This window comes from Sander vitreus, chromosome 13, assembly GCF_031162955.1.
Source record: "Sander vitreus isolate 19-12246 chromosome 13, sanVit1, whole genome shotgun sequence".
Taxonomy (NCBI): domain Eukaryota; kingdom Metazoa; phylum Chordata; class Actinopteri; order Perciformes; family Percidae; genus Sander; species Sander vitreus.
In genome coordinates, this window is record NC_135867.1 from 9007053 (window position 1) to 9032979 (window position 25927).

The 25927-nt window shown below is 39.7% G+C and overlaps 1 protein-coding gene across 1 annotated transcript in view; it reads left to right on the forward strand.

Moving 5' to 3' along the window:
• fstl4 (follistatin-like 4) overlaps positions 1-25927 on the forward strand; it is a 206017-nt gene that overhangs the window by 168909 nt on the left and 11181 nt on the right. The window contains exons 7-12 of the mRNA XM_078266348.1: positions 1729-1849; positions 9695-9856; positions 15875-16009; positions 16706-16732; positions 19050-19168; positions 21134-21283. Of these exons, the coding sequence (XP_078122474.1) occupies positions 1729-1849; positions 9695-9856; positions 15875-16009; positions 16706-16732; positions 19050-19168; positions 21134-21283 (714 nt within the window). The remainder of the gene's footprint in view (positions 1-1728; positions 1850-9694; positions 9857-15874; positions 16010-16705; positions 16733-19049; positions 19169-21133; positions 21284-25927) is intronic.

Consider the following 25927-nt stretch of genomic DNA (forward strand, 5'->3'; position numbering starts at 1 on the left):
GAGTTGCTGTCCGGCGGAGGCTAAGGGGCCGCGACGTACGCCAATATTACTAGCTAGCTCCCGGCGAAGGAGGAGAACGGGCCAGCAGCAGCCCCGGTCTGGCTGGGTTTGACTTGCTGCAGCCGCTGGTCCAAAGCATATGTGGAATCTTTGTGGCTGCAGTCGTTTGTTGACGTGAGCGAACTCCGAACTCTAATTAACAATAGTGTTGCACCTATCGTTAGCACCAAATTACAAAAGTTTGTGTGCGATTGTGTGTGCGCGTCAGTCGCGGGGGAAACGGAGCAGCCCCGCCCGCTGCAAAGAGCCGACAGTATTGAAACAGCAGCCGCTGACTTTAGAGTGAAAAATTGTTACAGCGTACATTAATGTTAAAATGTATACATGTTGGCAGGACGGTCTGTAATGTTTTGCATGGTTTTCCATTTCGGCATCTCGCGCTCGCCATCCACTCAAAACGTAACGTTAGTCTACTACTCTTTGGCCGGCTCGCAAGCCCAAACAAGTGTGTGCTGTGTGCCTGTCGTTTTGTTTCCGGTCTAGCTAGATCCGGTGTGGTGTTGTAGTTTTTCTAACGTTACTAGTTGTTGCAACAGCATGTGAAAAAAACGTCAAAGTTTGCTAGGCCAAAAAGAACGTTAATTTCGCGATTAAAAAAAAATTTATGTTGTTAAAATGGGTTTGCGTTAACGCCGTTAATAACGCGTTTAACTGACAGCACTACTTACAATATGTTAGAATCGGGGGGCACCTCAATTGATGTTTCGAATAATTGCTTTTCAGGAGGCAGCCCTACTCGCCCCTTTTCTCACAGGAACTACAACTGAAACTTACAATGTTAAACTAAAAGATATTTTGCATAACCTGCTGGATATATTAAAGTTATACTTTTTAACCCAAATGGCCCATTCAGTTTTAATTGTTCTCGCTGGTGTAGTTGTATTTCTCACCTTAACTGTACATTTTGAACTTTAAAGGCTGCCTAAACTTCCTCGTCTATCTGACAGTACAACAAAGTAATTTCACATTTCAGTGTCACAAAGCAACCCTCTGTCAGGTCACATTCATTTCTAAAGCCCTGAGAACGAAAGCAGCCGTTTCTGGTTTAGGCTACATGTCACGACAGAGCTGCATCAGGGCATTTGCTCAGCCACTTGGTGGGACAGCAAACTATTTAATGCCTTAATCCGCCCTAAGCTGTGGCTGGAACCCCCTGATGATTGCTGCATACTGCACCAACAACAACCAGCTCCATTCATCAACCTAATGGGCTTTATATTTTTAACCCTTGCCATTTATCAGGCTGAGGCAGCGTGATGAGGGGAGAGAGGAGGATCAAATTCCCAAACGCCTGCTTTAACTCAACAGGGAAACCATTGATTCATGGTCTCTCTTCCCTTTTACATCACTATTTTTCTCTCTTGTCTTTTCCCATCACTCCCTGCTGTTGACTGCCTTGTCTCTCCTCTCCCTGCTTTCTCCAAGCATCCTTTTGTATTCTATCAAGCTACCTTAATTTCCCCCTCACTCCCTGTGGCTATTTCCTGCACCCCATTCTTCACCACTATTCCCTCTCCTACACCTCCTGTTCTTCCTCTCCCTTCTTTCCTCAATTTCTTCCTCCCTCCCTCATCCTCTTCTTCTTCCTATATTGTGCTTTTTCACCACAACCCCCGCCTGTTCTTTCTTTAGTTAATGTTCCTCTTATATCTATTTCCTGTATTACAGGACTTTGGGGACGATGGCTCCCTGTACATAACCAAGGTGACAACCATCCACATGGGGAACTACAGTTGCCATGCCTATGGCTATGAAGACCTCTATCAGACACATGTGCTGCAGGTGAATGGTCAGTAGTGGCTCATTTCTTACTTACAGTACACTGGTGGACTTTATGCTTTAATTTTGTTTGTGCAACTCTGTGGTTACCCAGTAGGTCCCTCCAGGATTTCGCGGCCTTTTTTTGAGATTGTTGCGGCCCAAAATGCCAGATTTCGCCGGAGCTTTTATAAAAAATTGCGATAAAAGTTGCGATGTCTTTTGTATGTTTGTTGCAATGAAGTTGCGGGAGACAGTGAAAGTTGCAAAAAGTTGCAATTTTATTTTGTATAGTTCTTTCAAAATAAAAAGGAAACTTGTTTTGGGGAGAATAAAATTACTCTGGGCTAAGTTTTCCTCTTAACCTTACCAAAAAGGCTCAGGATGCTGTAAATGTTGGTAGAATATGAAAATGGCTGGTGGATTTAAGACAAAAAAATAATTTATTGAATTAGTCAAATTTGAACATATCTGTCAGTGGCTTGTTGATCTTTTACATTGTTAGTTAATTTCCTATCCTGGCCGGTGCTGGGACACACATTCATACGGTTTGATAAAGTACTTATTGGACTTTAACTTATCATTGCACTTACAATAACGAGCGTAGCTGTCCTCAATTTAGGTCATCGTGTCGTCTCATCTCCTTTTTTTCCTGCATCCACCGCGTGTGTGTTGTTTGTGTGTGTGTCTGTGTGATGAAAACGGCAGCAACTTCAGCGACTTTTAAATCGTTACAGTCTACATTGATGTTAAAATGTATACATGTTGGCAGGACGGTCTAAAATGTTTTGCACAGTCTTTCGCTGTACGTTTTGTTGGTAAATGAGTCACACACACGTCTCGTCTTCATATCAAAAACAAGGAAATTATCAACCCGTTCTCACTCCCGATTGGTCATTGGCTTTCAGAGTGCACGTGGTACTGCTGTGATTGGTTGAAGTCGCGGGAAACTTCAGGTTATTGGTCAAATGTGCGGAAAAGTTGCGGTGATTGGTCAAAATTGCGAGTCGCACCAAATTTGCGGTGATTGGTTGAATTTGCGTGAATTGGCGCGATCGCGACATTGCGAAATCCTGGAAGGACTGCCCAGTGAGAGGAATTTCCGTATTACTTTCCCTGCTTACAGTTTAAGAACAGTCTCAAAGACAATTAAGCCAACATGCTGTTGATTGAAATGTCTGGAAACAAAGGATACCATAGATACAGTACATTGAGTGCAGCATTGTCATACATATTTGTATGTGGTTGCCAAACTTTTTTGTCCAGTATACTCCCACAGCCTTTTCATAAGGCCTCAAGTACCCCTCAGTGTGCCCCATCCATATTTAAAAGACAAGAAGCAAGAGAACACAGTCGCTGTGGTGGATTCTTGACACGTTACACACACAAAGTGATTCTGTAAATGGAAATGTTTAGGCTTGGTCTTTGTCTTTTTTCAGTAGATTTGGCCAACTGTGCCTTCATATTACTACCACTTTGAGTGGCAAAAGCTGGACATTTTACCATTTATCCGCATTTCATATTAGTTATTAAAGCTATAGTGCGTAGTTTCTGTCTCCCCATGAGGAATTCTAAGTAATGACAATTCTGTCAGTGCAACCACATGACACAAGCCTTCCGTGAACACGCTTCACCCCCACCCCTCCTCCACACAGTTGCTACATAGCCAAGGAGGACACGGAGGATTAAAAAAACATGATGGACTCTTCAGAAGAGGTAATTATCTTTACTCGAGTTCTGCGTGCGAAAGTTGCTGGACAACACCAATTTCTATACATAGAAATACAGAGAGTTGTGTGGAGCTGATAGTCTTAATTAGCTTTGTATCAACTCATTTGGCAATGGCTTGAATGTAACGGACGTTCATTATTATAAAAAAGTTACACACTTAAGCTTGAAGACAGTAAAAGTACTAAAGATCAGCCTCAAATAAATGTGTAATCCTATTTGTGTTTGTTTTCTTCCTAAACACAAATTACCAAATCATAATTTCTACTTTGTATTTTCTATTAATAAGTTAAGTATCGTTAAAAAGCACTGTTTAACACAGTAGTTACAAAGTTGTTTACAGCAGGGAGAAAAGAGAAGAAAAAAAGCAACACAGACAAAACAACAGATAAGTAAAAGACAGTGTACAAACCACAAAATAAAAGGTCATCACATTAAGAATACACAGAAGAGTTTGAATTTAGCTTCTCTGAGACTTCCTGGGAGACTTTTTCGAAGACAAAGAGCAACCAAAACAAATGGATCAAATGGGCTCCTCGACCACTACAGATTAGGGGTGCCGATATTGGTTTTTCAAGGCCAATACCCATTATTAGTAGTTAATGAAACCGATAACCGATATTTGGAACCAAAATGCATTTACAATAAAAAAGTCTTTAAGTCAAAATTAAGGTTTTGGAATGTTACAAACTCCAACACAAAACTTTGTTCAAATGCTTTAAGCAATTATTTATTAAATTAGCAACTTTCCACCTAATACACAGTAAAAGATAGTCAGATAGTGTTGTGAGACATTATGTCAGCAGAGGGATAGACACAAGCTGTAGCGGAGCCAAAGTAGTGCACTTTTAATCGATAATCGGTCTATCCCTACTACAGTTCTTCAGCTATTATATGTTACCCTTCATGCAGTGAAATGACTGAAGGGCCATTCACATTGTACGCGCAAACGGCAGCGCTGCGCTATGTAACCCATTATTGTCAATGGCTTGCGCGCGCAAGAACTGGTCTGCCACTGCAAGCGGAATTTTGCGACTGGCCGCTCTTGCGCGTGCCGTGCATTCAAGTGTCTGAAAAAAAACAACAACAAAAACACAGAATACACGTGGATCCACAAACAGAACATGGACGAGAGGTTGATTTTGGCCGTCAGCGATCTCCCAGAGCTGTATAGGCGACGAAACAAGTTTGAGGTCGTACAGAGACCTCGGACGCAAAACTATGCTGTGGAAGCATATTTCACCATAATAGGCATGCCAGCTATGTAGATTATTGTAGCCTCTTAATTTAAATCATTCAGGTTTGTTTTAGCTATGTGAAATCAACATATATGTCTCCACTGAAATACAATCCTATGTTACATTTTTTCTCAGTTACTTTGGTGCATTTGTCAAATCATAACTGCATTTGCACAACAGTGCATTTCTTAAAAACAATTGGTGTAAACTGCACCGCATAGTGACTGACCTGAAAAATCATGTATCTTGCTGGAAATCTTTTGTTTGTGTCCAAAGCAAGTATGTATACCAATGAATCAAACTGACAAGTCCTTACGCCATTGTTTATACCAAGATAGTGAAACTGCTTTGTGTTGTTGTCCATATTTAACAGTTCACTCTGTAAGTATAGTCTAATGAACAATGCACATGAAAGGGAGCACTATTCCCTATGTGACAAAGTTACACATTATTGTCATCTCTGATCTGAGAAATGCGCCAAAGCAACTGAGAAGAACTGTAGCCTACTGTTGTGAGCTGCGAAAACCAAATACCAAGTTGATTATACAGCTCCATACAAGTATTTGTAGGATATATTTGTATTTTTTTATAAAAAAAATTATAATGTATACTCTTTATTGATCCCCAATGGGGAAATTACAATTTACACTCGGTTGTTATTACACAATAATAATATTGTATTTGTATGTTTACATGATGTAAAATATGTTTGGACTGATTGACACAAGTCATGTTCATTTTCATTGAAGTTCACATATAGGTATATAGGTAGGTATATGGCCTTTACACAGAATAACTACCCATTTCCAAATGTGTAAGCTCCAGTTTTGGAGGAATTAATTGCACATATGCATTAAACAAAGTGTTTTCCAGAGAATGAATGATGAATGTAGGCTCATATCTTAGCTTTATTATACCCAACTGCACTGACTGCAGACCTCTTACTTAAGTATATAAACATGCAATGACACAGTGTTGAAATGCAACATTTTATTTAGAAATGAAAATAATCCACACGTCATCATCTATTTAGAGGAGGAGTGTAAGAAAAGGTGTAAGAACCTAAGGGACAGGTACATAAAGGAAAATAGACAAAAAAGTGGTGCAGGGGCAGACTTGGAAGTACTTTTCCATACTGTCTTTTCTGGAGCCACACGTCAGGGAGAGACAAATAGCCAGACGCTCCGTTGTAGAAATGGGCTTTCGGAATGTTGTTCGCATCCGGGAAATCGTAGGCCCGACTCTCGTCAGCAGACTGTCAAATTGCTCCCTGTTGAGCCGAAAGTACCCCTGGAACCGGTCACAGTGAATGCGGCGCTCCTTCACCAGCCGGAATTCCCCCAACTGCTCTCTGGACCTGAGGGTCTCGTGCACCCACACCCTTCTTCCTGCTGCCTTCCTCCGTCTTCTCCTCACAACCAGGACAAGTGCTAAGGCTTTCTTTTGTTTCAAAGACAGAAACATCATCTCCACCAAATCACTACTGTGTATCCACAGTGTTGCATGTACTGCACATCTGATGTAAACACCGGACGCAAACGTGACGTGCATTCAAATATTGGCACATGTATGACGTAAATTTGTGCTGAGCCCGGCGGCAAGCACAACAAATATAGTTGGGAATAGGACAACCTAGTGGCGAGCGCAGCGCATGCCGCGTACAATGTGAATGGCCCTTTACTGGGTCTGTCAAATGAGCTGCATTGTTAATGCATTGTATGAACATTAACATAGAAAGTAAGTAAACAAAATGCTGGTTTACAATTAGTAGCAGATGCAATATTGCATTGTGTCTTAACTCATATGATTATGAGAGTTGAATGTGAGTCTTTGATTAGTCGGGTTTACTTTTACTTTATTACTTTCCCAATATTTTCCTGAATAATTGATTATTATTTTTGTCTATATAATATATACGTTTTTTAAAATGCCCATTATATTGAGTTGATGTCTTAAATCTTAAAAAGACTAGTTTTGTTTGGCCAACACTAAAAAAAAACAAAGATATTAAGTAAACTATTATAAACTTAGCACAAAAAGTAAGGAAATTTGTGTTTGGTTGATTAATTTCTACCGTTGGAAATCCTGTTTAGTTCCACAGGAACATGCATTTGTGGGATGAGCAGCAGCTCATCCCACAATGGGGCACCATTTGAAAGGGAACCAAACAGGCTTTCCAACGGTATAAGATTTATTGCCAAAAAGCATTGTTACCACAGAAAAATAATCCACCAAACACAAATTTCCATACTTTTTGTTCTAAGTTTTTATATGACAACGAAAAGCATCAAATTCTCACATTTGAAAAGCTCGAACCAGTGAAGCTTGAGCATTTTTGCTTGGAAATCTGTTTTTATTCGGTTATCAAAATGGTTGCAGATTCATTTATTCTGTCAATCAACTAATTGATTAATCAATTCAGCACTTGCTTTATTATTATTATTATACAGTTTCTCCATTTTGATTTTTAGATGTTCCTCTACAATGAAGCTATGCTTTAGTATATGAGAAGTTGGTTGTAAAAATGATAAGGTTCCCCACATGTAAAGAAAATGGATGTAACTGCGGTGTTCATACACAACGCTCACAGGATCACAACTCTCATACCTGAGGCTGTAAACTAAATATGCGTGCATGCAGCACATTCACTTGATAAAATACAGTGGGGACGAGCTACTTAAGCTAAAATACATCTGAAAACTACACTCACACTGATTTTGGTCTTCCTCTCCCCTAACTTTAGACTTGAGAGTTATTACTAGGCATGTCTCCAAAAACATTCAGGGAGGTACTGTAGAAGCCCCTCCCTACCTGTAACTTAACAATTCAAAGACAGCAGCAGCTACATCCTTCCTAATATCTGCGCTTATGTCTCAAAGGAGGAGGATAATGTAGTCAATTAAATCTTTTTTAATAGAGAAAATAGGTGCGATTGTTTTGTTTTTCTAAGATGCTAATTGAAAAGAAATGCAGCTGAATTTTAGACCTTTAACTAAAGAGGGAGAGGGGTCGATTGGAAGGGAGTCATGGAGACAGACTCGGGTCCTGAAGGGCAAGTTATCAGGAGAGGGTAATTACCAAATGTTTGTGTGGGGGATTCAAGGTATTTCAAGCGAGATAGGACAAGGTGCGATAAGGTGGAATGGAAGGGAGCCAAGTGCCACATTAAACTAAGTGGACGGTTTGCATTGTTGTATTAAAGGGATAACACACTGCTTATAGCATAACATGCTTATGAGAGAAATGACAGCACTGCAGTACCCATAGTCACAGTCTAGTACTCTTTTTATGGTATTATCATACCCTAGATGATGGTATCAATGCTGTTTAAGAATGTTTCTCTCTAGTATGTACTTATTAAAAAATGGAAGAAAAGAAGAGTTGCTGTACTGTTTTGATAGAAAAAAGACAGAAAAATAACAGACTTGACAGAACACAGATTACAATACAGACAGGCCGAAGGTGAGGCATACTGTAGGTGCGAGTAGAAGTACTTGTGTGGGCGTAGGATGAGGAGACAGGTTTATTTTTATTTATTTTTTACTAATGTGTGTGTATGAGGTAAATACTCCACTATAAGTAGATGTCCTGAATTCAAAAGCATATTTAAGTAAAAGTGCAAAAGTATTATCTGTATCTATTGTAGCTTGTGGAGGTGGAGTTAGTTTTAACTACTATACAGTAAGGTAGTTTGGTCCAGTGGTTCCAAACATAGGGGTCAACCCCCTCCAAATATTCTAAATCTGGGAGGTCGTGAGATGTTTAATGGGAAAAGAAAGAAGAAAAAGTAAGTACTGGTACACAAATTTGTTTTCATGTTTTTGACTTTTCTCTAATCTTTGCTTCTGTGTGAAATATTGGATAACTTAAACTCTTTGAGCCTCAAACAGTTCTGAAAGCATGTGAGAAGTTTACAGGGGAAAGAGACCTTTGGTGAAACTGCTTACAACTCAGACATCTGAAACCTGATAAGGCCCCCAGCTGCTGTTTGTAAGAGGAGGTCATACAGGTTGGAAACCATTGTTACTTTTTTGTAACTTATTGACTTTTCTTACTCTTATTTTACCTTGAATTTGACTGTGCGCAACTGCAACTAAATAATTTCCCTGAGGGGATCAATAAAGTATTCTAATTCTGATTATCTTTAACAATATATATTCTATGAGCTTAACATGATTTTAACGTTAACCCATAAATATAGCTGTATTTTATGGAGTAAAAAGAAATATATCTGTGAAAAGTAGAGAGTAGAAGTATAAAGTAAGATGAAATGGAAATACTTAAGGAAAGTAAGAGTACCTCTTAATTGTATTCAAGGGCAGTACTTGAGTAAATACACTCCACTCAAATTCCACCACTGATAGTACTTAAAAATAGAATAAACCTAAATAATAAGGTGAAAGAGAAACATTAGGAAAAACTAAAATAAGTAGGTAGCTAGCAACAGATGCAACATTAATATGTATTACGGTTTAGGGGGAAGGTTGTAAATTAAATGCGAGATGTGATTGAACTCCTGAAGGGAGGGGCTGCCAAGCAATCGAAACCAGAAAATGACATCTTACCTGTTCCTGTAAACTATTACCTCATACTTCATTTTCCCCCTTCGATTCCTTCACATTAATTTGCGGTCTTCTCCCCAGAGGAGGTGGTAAGTGGTAGATATGTCCAACATCTATTTCATGCAGGACTCGTCTCGAGCTGTAATAAAGCAGCCCCAGAGCTCTTTGATTTTTGTTATGTGTGAATATATTCCATGCTGTGGTGAGACAAATTCCTCTCTGCCCACTGCATGTGTGGGTGTTTGTGCTATATCCCCCCAGGAGTTACCATGAAACAGTGTATAATTAGGTTTTCACTCGCCCCTCTCCTCTTTGTGTCTTCGGTTTTGTTTGTGTTTGTGCATCCAGTCCCTCCAGTGATCCTGGTCTATCCAGAGACGCAGGCCCAGGAGCCCGGCGTATCTGCCAGTCTCCACTGCCACGCTGACGGCATCCCAAATCCCAAACTCCTCTGGCTGAAGAATGGCATGGACCTGCTGCCCAGATCCTCCAAACAGCTCTCTCTAATAGGTGAGGAGTTTTTCATTATTTTGGGTGTTGTCAGCATAGTATAGCAAATACTGTATGTTACATCTCGTTGGCGCAGTGTTTTTCAATTGCAGTGTTATGTATCAACAGCACTGCAGTATGCCAGCACAGCAGGGAACCTTTTTAAACCAAGACAAAGCATGTGGACAATGAAAAACACGTTCTTTCAAAGTCATATTTTTTTTTAAGAATATTTTTTTTGAGCTTTTATGCCTTTAATTGACAGGACAGGACAGCTAGATGAGAAAGGGGAGAGAGAGGGGGGAAGACATGCAGGAAAACATCACAGCTCGGATTCGAACCCTGGACCTCTGCATCGAGACATAAACCTCAAAGTATATGTGTGCCTTCTCTACCCATTGAGCCAACCCGGCCACGCAAACTCACTAATTTTTTATTAAAACCTCAGCTGTAATGTTTTGTTGTGCTTTCCATTCCAAGGTGATAAAACCAAGATTGCAGACTGCAACCTTTTTTTTTTTTGCACTTTGACAAAATAAATGTTATTCTTTAGAAGTGAATGAAAAGGGAGATTAAGAAAATAAAATGAAATGTACTGTGTGTGAGGAGATGGCAGCTACTTATCCTGTCTAGAAGGTTTTTTAAGAAAGAAGGAGCAGAGTGGAGCATGACTTTTCTTTTTATGGCCTAGTTCTCATTAAGGAAGAGTTTATTGGCTGTGTATGGGTCATTACCTGTAGTAATAGCCTGTTATCAACCCTCAGACACTCAAACATGGGAGGTTCTGCAAGGTTCACCAACACATAAACACTACAGAGGCTACGGTTTCAGATTTACCAACTAATTTGGGCAATGGCAAGGGGCAGGAGTCCTATTTACAGTTATTTGCGCTTTATTAAAAACATTTAGTTAAGTGAAAAGACAAAAGTAGATTAAGTAGTTACCATTTTTATCTAGCCATGCTTCATCATTTTCATTCACATGTAATGTCAGTGTAATAAAGACACTGTAAAAGTGTTGCCTCTTTCTCATATTTGGCTTCTGTAAAATTTGAACCACACACTGACAGTTTTAAGTATTAACAGTAAGAAGTATTGATTGTAATCCACAGTTGAACGGTAAAAGGAGAAACTGCTTTTTTTTGCTAAGTGAATGAAACTGTGTTCTGAAGCTGTCCACGGTGCTTAAACCACTCAAGCCTGTTCTCTGCTTGATATTCCCTGTTGTTTAGATTGTCATAGAACAAACCTCTTAACACAGCTACAGGGATACAGTACCTTGACATGTGACATTATAGATCATTTTTCTGACCCAGATGCATTGTGGGAAGAAGGCTCAACACATTTTCCTTATCACTACAATCAAATCCCTCAATCAAGGGCATTGGGTGGCTGCAAGCTACGTTTGTGGCTGTGTTGAGTGAAAACTGTCAGCTAAATGCATTTTGACTGGTTTAGTAGCCCACAGAGGAAAACATCTGAAGTGTCATGAAAGCAACTTACAACATGTCAAATAGGATCATAGACGGATTGTTATGACTATGGCCCCAGGGTGCGGTGAGCAGTCTCTGCCAGCACAAAGGAATTGGGCGCACAATAGCACAGGGTCCAATAACCTACACACACCATGTATCAAATAATGTAAAAGTCAAATCACTTTGATCCTGTCTGTATTTTAGCTGCTCAGGATGTTTTTTAATGTTGAATGCAATAATAGATTTTTTTTCACTTGGGGGCAGTGTAAGCAAGCTGTAAACGCAACACTGACATATTATCATCTTCTAAGTTGATATGACGATATCTGGAAATATCTGGCTCTTCACTGTAGCTGTTAACTAGTTGCTAGTTGCTAAAGTTGCTAGTTGCTAAATCTGTCTTAGTTTGGTGTAAAGCAGGTAGTCTACAGTGTGTCCACAAAGCTTTCCAGCCAAAAACAATGGTGAGTGTGAACCAAACAGTTGCAGGCCGAAAAACTAAAACAATTAGCTGAAAGATGCTATAAACCGTTGTAGCGCTATGACAAACTGCATAGTTTTAAATGAAAGTAAATTACCTGTTGGTTTAATCCTTTTCACATGCAATGTCTTGTGATCCATTGTTAATATGCAAATATTGATTATAACCCCATTGACTCCTGGGCACAGGCACATGCTACATTTGCCCTTGCAGTAATAAGCCCATGGATAGGAGTTAGGATAGGAGTTAAGATTTAGGCTGAATCCCATTTCTCTGTCTTACCCCTACCCCTTAGTTTACCCCTAGCCCTTGGCCCCTCAAAAACGAGTGGTAAGGGGTAGGGGTGAAAACATACCCCTATGAAATGAGACGCCACTTGGTTACATCATCATACATACTTAGGTCTGTTTGCAATAAATATTTGTATACACACTGCATGGTGTGTTGTATATCTGTTTCAGTTATCACTGTTTTGAATGTCATTGATGTTCAGAAACACTTTCTTTGTTAACAAAAAGCTGTCTTTATTGCCCAATAAAGTAAACATTATTACAACTATTACAATTATTAGAACCATAACTTACATGTCACACACATATAAGAAAGGCACTCAAATGTATAAAACAAAAAAAAGACACACAAGACCACAAACAAACAAAAAACTACAGCTATTCTGAAATTCCAGATCCCAGTCTGATGCCTGTTGGCCAGTAACCTTTCCCCCCATACCCCATTTCTTTCATTAGTGTCCTGTATCATAACCAACAACAATGTACAGTTGCATGAACAGGAATGAATTACACGTTTACAATAATACAGTACCAATACAATAATGAATGGCTACAACAGTCCCGCAGAAACTTCTGCTCGTTTTCAGCCCAGAAAGTGGATCAACTGCTGGGTTTCCTCTGGCATCCCTGTGTGATACAGGACGGTATATGTAAAGCATGTATCGATGTCTCCAAAGCAAGTAGTGTTATACACTGATATCAAACGAAATTCGCTGCTAATGGAGTTTAGTTAACACTGTAGACATGGAGTTCATTCAAGGCAGAGAAATGCGGGACTGTTGTGCAAATAAGCAATGTAGCTAACGTTAACTTTAGCGTTAGCATAACAAGCTAGCGATTTTTAAAAACGTTTCAATTACAAATATGGTTGCAAATATATATGTACAGAACTGTGTAGAGCACAAAACAAGACCGTCATAATTTTTAAATCAATTCTTTAAGCCAAAAATACTTACATTTATGGGTCTCTCTGGTCGACCTGGCAGCCATTTTCCTTGTTGCGCAATGAATCTGGATACCCCTTGCTTTTCAAGTAAGCTTGCGTCCTTGCTTGGCGTTAAGGGGTATATAGCCCTTCCCCTTAGCCCTACCCCTCGACCAAAATGAGTATTGGGACAGCACTTACTCTCACGTGAGCGAGCAAAACTAAGGGGTAGGGGTAAGGTTAAGACAGAGAAATGAGACGCAGCCTTGAAGTCCTCATTTAGGGGAAACACATATTGAAAATCCCTGTCATCACAAACTGCTACAATCTTGCAAAAATAAGGATAAAAAAGCTAATTTAATGAGTGGTTGATTCAGTGGTTTTTAATAAGAATTGATCAGAACATAATTATGAATTAGAAGTAATTAAAGTGGTGTCTCATTCTGTGAAGACCTGCTTTAAGGCACTTTTCACTTGAAAGCATTTCACACTTTTCCCTGATAAAAGAGAATTATTATCAGAATCCAAAAGACACTAATGTGAGCTTTGCGTCAACTCCTTTAAAGTCTTGTTATTTTACAACCCAGTAGTCATAAATTAGAAGTTAGAGATAATTTTAAACATAAAAATGGGAACAACCTGTTGTTGTTTTTTCCAAGCTTCGGCTTTATTGCTGTTTGATAAATATTGTTCCTGCAGGACGACAAGCAATTACAGTATGTTGGCTTAAAGTTTTAACAGGTAGGAAAGAAGAAATTCAACAGGATGGAGAGACTGAGTGTGGCAGAGTGTGAATGTTCTAGAAGTTCTTAGCTGCTATTGATACTTCAAGAGATGTACAGAAAGGGATACAATCTGAAGCTTTCTTTTATGTCCTTGCACAACATGGCCTGTTAGAGCACCACAGTGACACCCAACATCATTCACTTCCCCCATGCTGTAGAGTGTGTGTTGTTCAATGTAGAGCTCCATACAGTGCAGGAAGGATCAGAGTGCAGCTGTACATCACAGAACTTGATGCTGCTGCAAACATCAGAGAGTCTGCCTCCGACGATAACCTCTGTGTTTTAACATCCAACATCACCTGTCACTTCCATCTTCTGTCACTTGCAGCTGCCACTTGAGGCAAACAATGCAGCATTGAATAGTATGTGGGGTAAATATGTGTGAAGCTAGGCTATTGAAGTAGAATGTAAGACATTTAAAGTATTAATTGTAATGTTGAAGTAAAAGATGTTGAAACTTAATGCAGTGTTGTAGTCGAGTCACCAACTGTAGAGTCCGAATCGAGTTTCGAGTCCCCAGTGATCGATTCCGAGTCGAGTCGTCAGTCTGCGTTGAATTCCAAGACTGCCTACGTTTCTCCACTCTGGCACCTTTAAAGAGCTAATATACTATTAAAAGAGGGTCTACATTAAACAAAAATGACACCACTGTCACGATTGCAAAGGGAGTTTATTTACTGACTTTTTTCTAAACAACATTTAGCGGTGCTCTTTCCAGCATTGGATGTAAAATCTGTGTAGGCAAACTTCACGATCTGGGGCGCATCTCTGCATTTTCCAAATGTGAATGTGTAGTAGGGCGCCTGCGAATCATGCACTACGGTTGCATATATCAATATCAATTCCTTTGTTACGAGAGTAGTGAAAGTAAGAGTGAGAATGCAGCGTTAAGTGAGTGATGTCAGTGAGTGTCTTGTCAAGCAAGGAGAGCGAGCGTTAGCGGGGTCTGACTGGTAATGTGTGGCTGTGAGGAAAAAAGCGAGAGGAAAAAAAAAAAGTGATCCCAAAGACGATGTAAAGTGAGTTAACAGTTAACAATAAACAAGAAGCTTCTCAAGACATGGTGGCTTCATCTTTTGTTGATACTGTCGGTGAAGTAAAGGGTGTTACCCCCAAAAGAACATCAGCTCTGGATGGAACATCTCCCCAGCTGCTTCCCGGCCAGTCTTGGAGCCCGAAACAGGAAAAGTGTAACATCTTATATACAATTTTTATAACTTATTTAGTCAGAAACTTCATCCAACGTCTGAATGCTCAAGTCCGATTTTATATATTCTTGAGTCCGAAGTCATCAGTCCGCGAGTCACGAGTCCAGAGACTAGATTCTCGAGTCCGAGTCCAGGACTCGAGTACTCCATCATTGACTTAATGACACAAGATTAAGCATTATTTGCACCAAAAACAAATCTGAAATGTACCTTAAGCAAAACTGATGTATGAAAATGATATACAAATGATATATGTGCGTTTGCCCTTACCGTTGTTTACTTTCTCAGACGTTTATAACATATCCACACAAGCTTTTTATATTGCTTGGTTTTGTTCTGAACATTTGTTGTTGTTTTGTGTGTGGCATACATATGGATATACAGTACAAACACAGTTTGGCATAATTTTTGCAGTTTCTGTCAGATTACTCCTACACACATACATGACTGGGGTTCAACAGCATTTTATCACACCAGAGATCAAGTATTAAAGCACATTTGAATGTATATATTTGGGTAGCTATATTTAGGTTTTTAGTTAAACTAAACATCAAAAGAGTAAAATTCAAACAACTCTAAAGCTGAATGTTTTTTGTTTTCATGTTTACCTTTCTTATCAAAAAGAGCAATATAATTTTCAGTTAGTCTAGTCCAGATAGTTTGTGTGCATCTGAGGGTGATAATAAGTTTCACTCAAACTAACTAAACTGACGGAGTCAACCGTCTAGAGTCTGGAAGAATCCACGGCAGAAATGGTTGTTGGGAAGCTTTGTATTATTAATGCATTTTTTCCAAATGTATATGTAGTGTACTCCATAAAGATTTAAAATAATTCAGCAACAACAAACTTTCCTTTTGTTTCCTCTCTTGCTACAGCAAATGGTAGTGAGCTCTTTCTTGGCAGCGTCCGGTACGAGGACACCGGAGCCTATACCTGCATTGCCAAGAACGAGGTGGGAGTGGACGAGGATATTTCCTCTCTGTTTGTTGAAGACTCGGCCAAGAAGACCCGTAAGTCATTGTCAAATTTCAACTTTTACTGTACAAGGTTTGACAAAAATCTCTGTCAAAGATTATGCCAAAAATACCTCTGTTTGCAGAAAGAGATTTTGTATGCTTGCGTAAATCCTAATGGCATGGCTGCCTGTTAGACACAATTGTAAGCAGTATTTAAGTGATGTAAGTTACACAAAGACATAACTCTTTTATGGTAATGCTGAGATCAGAGAACACAATATCAGCTTGATATTGTCCCATCCCAACTGAGGTGGGCAGTTCAGAACCAAAAATGAAAGTCAGGCAGCACAGTTGCTCATTTTATGCCATATTTTATAGCGGGGGGACAAGCACTAAAATCACATATTTTATGTTTCTTTGATATTTGGTGGTTTCATTGGATTGCATCATTGTGAAGAGTTAACTATTGCCACCTAGGAAGAGCCTTTTTGAAATTAAACAGAATAATCAATGACTTCTGAGTGATCTCTTGATTTAGGAGTAAATATGCTCCTGTCAACAGCAGTGAGGAACACTTTGTAGCTGTTTATGTTTAGTTTTGTCTTGGCATGGCATGAGAGAAATCACCCCTTCTGTTTCTTGAAAGATATTTATCTTTTTTTCACAAGGTGATTTAATGTTTTACCCCTGTTTCACCCCCCTCCGCCCCTCCCCTTTTTCCTTTCTATTGCTCGATGGCTAAATCTGCAGTTGCAAACATTCTGTGGAGAGAAGAAGGTAATACATTACATTACTCAAAACGCTTTTGTGCTCTTGTGAATAAGGAAATGGGGGCATGTTATGTAGCTCTTCAGGGCTTGTAGCTGGATTACTACACTTTCCAAGATGTTTGCGGTACTGTCTAGAAGAATCACAAAGTTGTTTTCTCCCCAGCAAAACTTTAATTTAAAAATCTTGCTTTCTTCCATGCATGCCCAAGGTGTTTCATCCTTTTGCTGGAGTGCTTTCTAATCTGTTTGTTAGATCACCTGGGGAGTAAACACTTACAAAGAAGCGTGAATTTTATGCATTTTGCAGATAATACCCCAAACCCAGTGTGGTGGCTACAAGGAAAACAACATTGTGGTTTTCAGCAGTATACAAATCCATCCTGTCTTTATACTATATATACCTATATTATAACCACATCAGCACGGCCACAAGTACAGTTGTACTACTGCACTGGGAAACCTGCTGTGGTTTAGAGTGCAATACAAACACAATGTTTTAAATATATAGCATCACCACATTAGGTTTACCACAGAACCAAAAGATAACAGCGTGGTTTAAAATACAGTGTAAGCACTACAATTATTTGTGAGCACTCATCAGCACTCTGGGTTGCATCATTAACACAGTGGGCCAGATGTACTAACGCTTTTGCGCCCACTTCAGGCGTATATGTTTCGCAACGTGCGCGTAAAAGAATGGCGAGGTGTGTACAAACAGGCCACACTGAGGTAAAAGCGCAGACTGCTTGTCGCGGGGACTGTAAATGGCAAATTGCGCTTTTCCGTGTCATGCATATGCATTAACGGGAGGGTCAAGGGGAAAGTTGGAGTTTCCCATAAAGAGATGGGAGGGGAAGCATAAAGTGTGCCTAATTATGTATTCCGCGGTATGTACGAAAACAGCCCGTGAAAGCGCGACTCTATTTTGCGGTGAAAATTCACCGCCTCTTAACAGCAGGTGTAAACCAGCCGCAAGCGGGTTTCCTCGCATATGCCTCCTGGTGATATGGCAGCCGTAATCCGAGCAAGACGAAGACATAGGCCAAGGAGACTGAAAAGATTTTTGCCACAAGGATCACACTTGTTCAGTTGAGTGAACACGAAATCATTAAGCGTTACAGATTAAGCAGCCATGCAATATTACAGTTACTGGAAGAAATCAAAGATGACACAGAATCTCCCACTCAGCGTTCACATTCCATTCTAGCAGTTGTTAAACTCCTCGCTACATTACAAATATTGGCATCAGGATCATTTCAAACAGTCATAGCATCCGCAGTGGGAATACCGCAGTCTGCACTCAGCCGTATCATAGTCAAGTACTTAACGCTTTGCTACAGCGCACTAGTCAATACATACGTTTCCCCACCACTACTGCCGAAATAACAACCATGGCTAATGACCAACACACAACAATACACAACCCAACAACAGCAGCTCAGCAAAATTACAAACGGGCACACATTCAGACAAGGGGGGTGATTGAGAGCACATTTGGGGTCTTGAAAAGCCGGATGCGCTGCTTGGACCGTACAGTTGGAGCACAATTTACTGTATAGTGGGCGGAGAAAAGGCGCTGATTGCCCGATGAACTGCAGGTTTTGTAAATACGACGTAAACTGAAGTATCACAGCTTGCACTTTCTGCGGGTTGGCCATGGCGCTGATAACGCAAATGTACGTACATCTGGCACAGTGTGTTTTGTGTGTGAGCAAGTGCATGTTTGTGTGTCCGTGTTCATACATGGATTGCATGCATATATAGTATGTTTTGTGTTTTTCTGGTGTGTTCTCTGGTGGACTATGTTTATTTCACAGCGTTAAGTGCAAAACTGACGTCCCACCAGCCTGACAAATCAATCATTATCATAGTCTATGCATACTGCAAGTGTGTTTTTGCGCTTATGCTTATCGTCTCTGCTCATGTGATGTATTCCTGACAGCAGTAATAGCTTGTTGCTTATCCAAATGCCTCAACATCAGACTCTGATACTTGCTAACTCATTAGCATCTGTTTACATGACAAGACGTGAAATGTTTCTTCTTACAGACAGTACCTTTAATGTGATGCTTCTTGCGACTGTATGTTGTGGACATATTGCTGACAGGGCCCTTTGTAGGCATTGTCAAAAAGGCTCCCACACTCACACACTGCTCATATCCACACACACTGCGATAGCATGCTAACAGGAGTCCTCAAGCAGGAAAATTGAATTGCCCATCACAAATGTCAGATAAAATAGAAGCAGGAGTTTCTGCTGTTTTTGATTTTTTTTTTAAAGCACGTTTGTCAACACTTTTCTGTCTTCCTGTCTTCTCTTCCAGGGTTGAGTGTGGGAAATATGTTCTATGTGTTTTCTGATGAGGGCATCACTGTTCTTCAGCCAAGTGAATGTGAGATACGCAGACACATGAAGCGGACAGAGAGGATTGTTGCTACCTATGTAAGTGCACGTTATGTCTTTTTTTTTTTTTTTTGCTCTCGTGATTTAAAGGTGTAATAGATTCAACAAGATTAAAGTACATAAAAAAATGGCCATGTCAGGTAAAGAGTAGCCTATATTTTAGTTTAAAATTCCCTCCATATATTACTAAATACATTTCAGGATGGCAGCGTTTGTAACTGCTGAGCTGATGCATTTCAAAATCAAATTATGTGCAAGGCAGAATGATGTCACTTAGTTTTTACATTAGGGGAGGCACTCACACAGTCATGACACATCAGGTACACCGCAAAGAGCATCTTCCTCCCCATTCAGTAACAGGTCTTAATTAGGTTGTTGTACCATAATCCAAACAAGCACTGTTGGGTACCAAGTGTTGTGTTATTCAATGGGACAATTATCCATTAGAATCTTAAGGCTTTTTCCTATCTATCTTATTATATTCTGTAGTTATTCAGTAGAATTTCAGTGCGAAAGGAAATTCCAGCAAAATGAAGGCCATCGTTCCTTTTCCTCCTCTTCCTGTTCTCATAGTGGGGCTCCTCACCTTACTAATGTAATGGGATTACTTGTGTCCATTAGTCAACAGCTCGAACCAATAGACTGTATAGAGTCTATACTACAGACCCTGAGGTTTTTAATCCACTGGAGAACATCCCCCTCCCAGAGCAATGGGCTTTGGATTGTAAAAGTTGCTTGTTCCTCTGAGGGATTTGGGTTTTACAGGGCCCTGTAATTGTATTAGAGATCAATACAAACTCAATAAGCCATGTGTTAGCCAGTTCCTGCTGTAAACAGCACTTTCTCCACTTTTGTGAGGTGGAGAGGAGGTGGAAACTCTAACATAACCTTTGTGTGTTTGTGTTTTTGTGTTTGTGCTTGTGTTGGTAATAACACACCAGTATACCTAGTGTGTGTGAGGGAGTGTGCATAAATGTGTTGTCAGCAAAGACGGCAGGCTGCAGGGCCTGTGATTTGTTACTTGAGTTGTGGTTTATGAATTTGGTGGTTTTCAAACTGATGCAAAATCTCATTATGACTATTATTAGTAGCATCAATAAGAACAGTATTATTGGAATAAAGCATGCAGTGCTAAAGACATCTGTATGCACCTTTGGTAGGACTGCGTTGTACGGTTGAAATTAATATTGTATCAATAGTTCAGTCCTTTTAAATCAAGGCTTAACACATAAACTTAAACCTTTTATTAAATGTAATTGGGACTATTTATTCATATCATGCACTGCACTGTAGCTGCGCTGTATTTTTTATTCTTCTTATTCTTTTTCATCTTATTTGTATATTCTACTTCACTTTGCTATTTTGTAATCCTATTTATATGTCACTTTACATTGTCTTGACTTTCTTTCTGTCTCATGTTAAGCCCTTTGATTTGCCTTGTTGTTGAAAGGTGCATTACAAATAAACTTTCCTTGCGTTAATGAGAATATTTTTCCAATATAAATATATATCACAATAAGTGCATTTAGTAATCAAATTAGTCTACTGACAGAAAATTAATCAACAAACAATTTTGAAAGATGCATTGTTTTTTGTAAGTAGAGGTGAGGATTTGTAGTTTTTTTTTCAGTTTTATACTATTATTTATATCTTTGGCTTTTGGACTGTTGTTTTGACAAAACAAGAAATGAATTGTATGGACTAAACAATTAATCTTTAATTAAATACATAGTTAACAGATAAAGCAATAATGAAAAAAGCTGTGACTTCCAGCTGTTACCCGCATACCATGTAAAAGTATTTTGTAAACTGATAGAATGATGTCAGCATCACAATGCAATTCAAATGAACGTAGATAACCCAACATTTTGAATCATTGCCCAGAGTAAAATGCATCACACTGCCGATCTATGACACACCAGGAAATCTTGCCAACCTTTTCCTCCCTCTGTTGCTCTCTTCCTCCTCCAATCATCCTCTCTGTTCTCTGTTGGTTCTTCTCAGGAGGAGATGTGCCCTAAAGGTGAGGGGGTGTCGCCTCAGCACTGCGTGTGGTCCTCAGCAGTTAACATCAGGGATAAGTACATCTACGTGACGCAGCCCCTCCTGAGCCGACTGCTGGTTGTCGATATTCAAGCACAGAAGGTGGTGCAGGTGGGTGGAGCAGATATCAGGCCTGTCAAACACACCAAAGTCCCAGAACATCTGAGAAATTATTCATCTCTAAGTTAATGACTGATGTTATGAAACTTATGTAGAAAACTTTGTATATTGGCAAAGTTAAGTGTTGACATAAGTAGCTTTCACTGGTTAAAATGACAAATAATATCAACTGTCAGTTCCGCGAGTAACTTGATGACAGGACGTTACACGTGTCTGTTTAAATTGCTCTCTGCTGCCGGTGTCTATGCTCATCCAAAGATCATTTGAGGGAAGAAGCGCCACTCTAGCTGATTTGTTTCACATCAGTTTGAAGAGTCTCATTCTCCTAGTTAAACTTTCATTCATATCAATCATTTGAGCTTTTTATCAAGTAGCTAATGAACAATACGTTGAAGTAGGCTACAGCTGTTATTTCAGTAGATACATATTTAATAAAATGTAAGTAAATAAGTGCTCTTTATGTACCCTGTATCAGCAGATACCCAGTGATCTTTGTCCAACTATGTTAGCGTTATCAGATTATAGGTTACATTAGAAAAAGCTCTGCTCAAACTGGCACATCAGAATCAGAAAGCCTTTATTGTCCTTGCATAGGAATGCAACGAAATTAGTTGTGGCACTCAGGTGACGCATAAAACAAAAAAAAAAAAAGTAAAAAAAAAAACAACAACATAAAAACACAAGACAAAAGATATTCAGATACAAAGAAATACAAGAAATAGATAAATATAAAAGTATTTAAAGGGCAGCAAGTGCTTAGTGGATTGCAGTATGGCAGTGATTACTTGATTTTTTGTCTGTCACGCTTCTTCTGGAAGTCCAGTATCATCTCCTTTGTTTTAGTGGTGTTCAGTGTAGGTTATTCACTGAACACTAGTTCGATAGCCTCTGTACCTCGTCCCTATACGCAGACTCATCTCCCTCCGAGATAAGCCCGATGATGGTTGTGTCATCCGCGAATTTGACGATGGTATCGGACGAGTGGGCTGGTGCACATCCACTGTGTAGTATTCCCTTACTGTGAAAGCTTGTCATGGATGCTACTATACTAGACTTTAGGGTAACATGAGTGCCTCTGTTCTGCTCTTTATTGGATTTTGGGAGGTTTACACTCTTGCAACCGCAGCCAGACTTTTTATCTGGGACAGGATTATGTTTACACATCAGTTGGTTCTCATCCTCAGTCTTTTTCTGGTGAAAGTGAAACATATTATTTGAAAATACAAACCGTGAGGCATGAATGTGACTTCTGTGTTACTGGTCCAAGTTTGTTTTTCTACACAACGCATACATTCGAAACTCGAAGTATACATATCCAGTCGATATACATCCATGCAGCCAGTGTTTAGCTACATTTCAAACCGCATCACCAGTGTGAGGTGCATTCGATTTAACTTGCCACACTATTGAACTGCCACCGATGTAAGAAGACCACATGCAAGGTAAAATAAATCAAATGCACCTCAAGCGCCTGATACAATATGGTGCCCAGGTGGGTGCTCACTGCCTCGCCATTCATCTTGCCTGTAACGGCTGTTTAGAGACTGAATCCCTCAGGGGTTCTTCCCAGGGTCAACATCATTTATATTGAGGTACGGGATGAGAGGAAATAGGCCTAACTCAAGGAGAAGGAGGTGGGAGGGGAGATAAGTGAAAGTCTGAGTAGAGAGAATGAGAGAGACACCAGGTAGCAGGGGAAAACTGTCATTATAAACCTGTGACTTGACCTTGTTATCAGTTTAAGGTTTAAAGTGATATTTTTTTTCGGAGGGGGGGACTTTTTGGCCTTTAATTCATATGACAGATGAAGACAGGAAAGAGGGTTAGAGAGAGATGGGGGATGACATGCAGCAAAGGTCCGCGGGTCAGACTCAAACCTGGGCCACTGTGGTAAGGACTGAGCCTTGGTACATTGGGTGCAAACTCAACCAGATGACCTACCAGGGCGCCCCAAAAAGTGATGTTATTTAGCACTCCACTTTTATCAATAATGTCACTTATTTAAGAGTTTTGTTTTTTAAATGACAAGATGGACTTGGAGATATTAGCTCCACTTGTTTTAATTAAAACCAGACCAAATGCACTAGGACTTATAATAGTTCTTTTTTTTTCAGTCAAAAATATAATCGCAAGCAAAGGAAAAGAATGTGGCCTAATAAGAGGAGAAACATAGGTGTATTCTTGCACATAAGATGTTCTCACAACATTTAAAGTTTGGTGTATTGTGGCTCACCAGTTGCCCCTTTTCTCTCTTTCTCCCTCCAACACTGTAAAATGGCTTTCCCTCCCTTGATCACCCTATCGCTCGCTTGCCTCTCCCCCTCTCTCTTTCTTGAATACCCTCCCTGCCCTTTGGGTGCAGGAGGTTAATGCATCCTCCATTTTTTTTTTTACAAAGCAATAGCCTTCAAAGCAAGAGAGAAGGTGGCAGACAACGATGAATGCACTTTATCTACTGACAGAAGGAATGCAGGAACAAAACAATCGCTTTCATGTTTGTAATGGTAACGTCAGAAGCATTTATTATCCTCACAGAGGTGACCAAACACAGTAATCAGGATGCGTAACACGTATGCATGAACACTAGATTGCCATATTTACAAAAAAGACGGTGATCAACACTTTCCTTTAAGTGTGAGATTAAAGCAGCAAGATTTATTCCTAGAAATACACCCAACGTAAGTGTCTGTACTCATAAACTTAAAAACAAAGTAGAAAGTGTTGTTGCTGCTGGTGTAAAACACAATATATGTCTCCTAAATAGTAACTTAATCTAGCAGAAAAAAAAGCAGAAATATAGATCCTAGAGAAGCACAGATTGCCGATCCTTTACTACTCTTGGGTTCTTTATCAATACATGCTTTTGCTCACTATAGCGAAAAAGTTGTCTTGTTGTACTTGCCAGTGGCAGTAGCTCAGTCTGTAGGGAGCTGGGTTGGGAACCGGAGGGTCGCTGGTTCAAGTCCCCCTGGACTGGTAGCTGGAGAGGTGCCCTGAGCGGTTCGGTGCCTTGCTCAAGGGCACCTTGGCACTCTGACATCTCTCCATTAGAGTGTGTGTGTAATAACAACAGAGTGTAAATTGTAATTGGGGATCAATGGGGAAATTGAATTATAAAATTAAGTAAATGGCACCTTTTGTTATCCCTTTCAACAAAGGGATTTAACCTTGACTCTGATGTGTCAGACCTGTGCCAGCTAAGCCTCCCACTGGGTATGAAAACAAATGGCTAATTGAAAAGAAAGCAAGATGGTAATGACCTCTGGTTATATAGTCACTTTAACACACTACGGTAGTTTCTTTTGTAAATCAAGGCGGCATGCAGTTGTCACCTAGGTTTCAGTTGTGCTTTTTTTTTTCTCCTCTTAGCCCAAATGAGCATGTTGTTGCAAACAGTTTCAGAAACGCGTTCTTTGAAGTAAAAAGCTATTGTGGTTTCCTGAAGGATGAAATTGTTAATATGTGGCACCCATGTGTACTTACTTCTGTTTTGGTGATACCCTTATTACTGGGAGGTTTCTGTTCCGGACCTCCTGACAAGCAAACTTTAACATCACATTGGATTTTCTGTTGAGTTTCTGTAGATGGAGCTCTACTTTATCAGTTCACCTATGAACAATCACAAGAGTTGAGGTTTGATAGCATTTTATTGAATCTGAAACTTCTCAAATCCTTAATCAAATCTCATAAAGCTTTTAACATTTGCAAGTCGGTAAAGTAAAACAAAGTCCTGATTCAGAAGTAGATGGGCTTAAATCATTGATATGATCGTATGCATGAATGTTTATATTCCCCTGAAATTGATGTGACACGATGAGCTAGATTGTTTCTCTACGTAAGAGAGCCCAAAAGGCTTTGTCAGCAGGAATTATAATGTGATCATGGATTCAGTGAGATACTGTTTTTTTTTAGCCTGTTTTTGTTTACGAATGAGGTATTTCCAGTAGTAGTTAAAAGCAGGGTATTTTTTTAATTTAAGGATATATTTGAGTTACTCTGTATCAAAGGGACAGAAACACACAGTCCATTCATTGGTGTTAGAGAAAGATGTTTCTTTTACTTCACAAATAATCTTGCTTGGTTGAGTACAGACACCTGTCTGCTTTGCAAAGAGCACATTAACTAGACAACACCAAAAGTTAAACATCCGCCTTTACAGCATCAGTGCTACAGCTGATGTTATCGCAAAAAGCGACTGTCAGCACCAGCTAAAAACGAGAAGCTGCTGCTTAAATGTTTTCCGCATTGAGCTTTAAAAAAAAAAGTGATGGGGTATATTTACCAACAAGGAACCAGATTTAAAATCAAACCAGCTATTAAGACGTCATTCTAGCCACCACTTCTCCTGATAGCTGCTCAGTTCTTTTTGTGTTTACTGCAAACAAGCAAACACACAACTCTCGTCAAAACCTTTATGAAACCTAAAGGTTGCTCATATCGTCTAATATCACATCAACATTTATTTGTTACAAATATATCCTTAATTCCAACTTGGACTTTAGAGGTGGACACAAATCTCTTTGTAACTAATCACAAAATCTAGTCCATTGCCTCCCAGTCTGCTGCATAGCAGCCTGACCTCAGCTTTACCTCTGCTCCCATCATGTAGGAAGCTAAATGCACACAAAGGCAAAT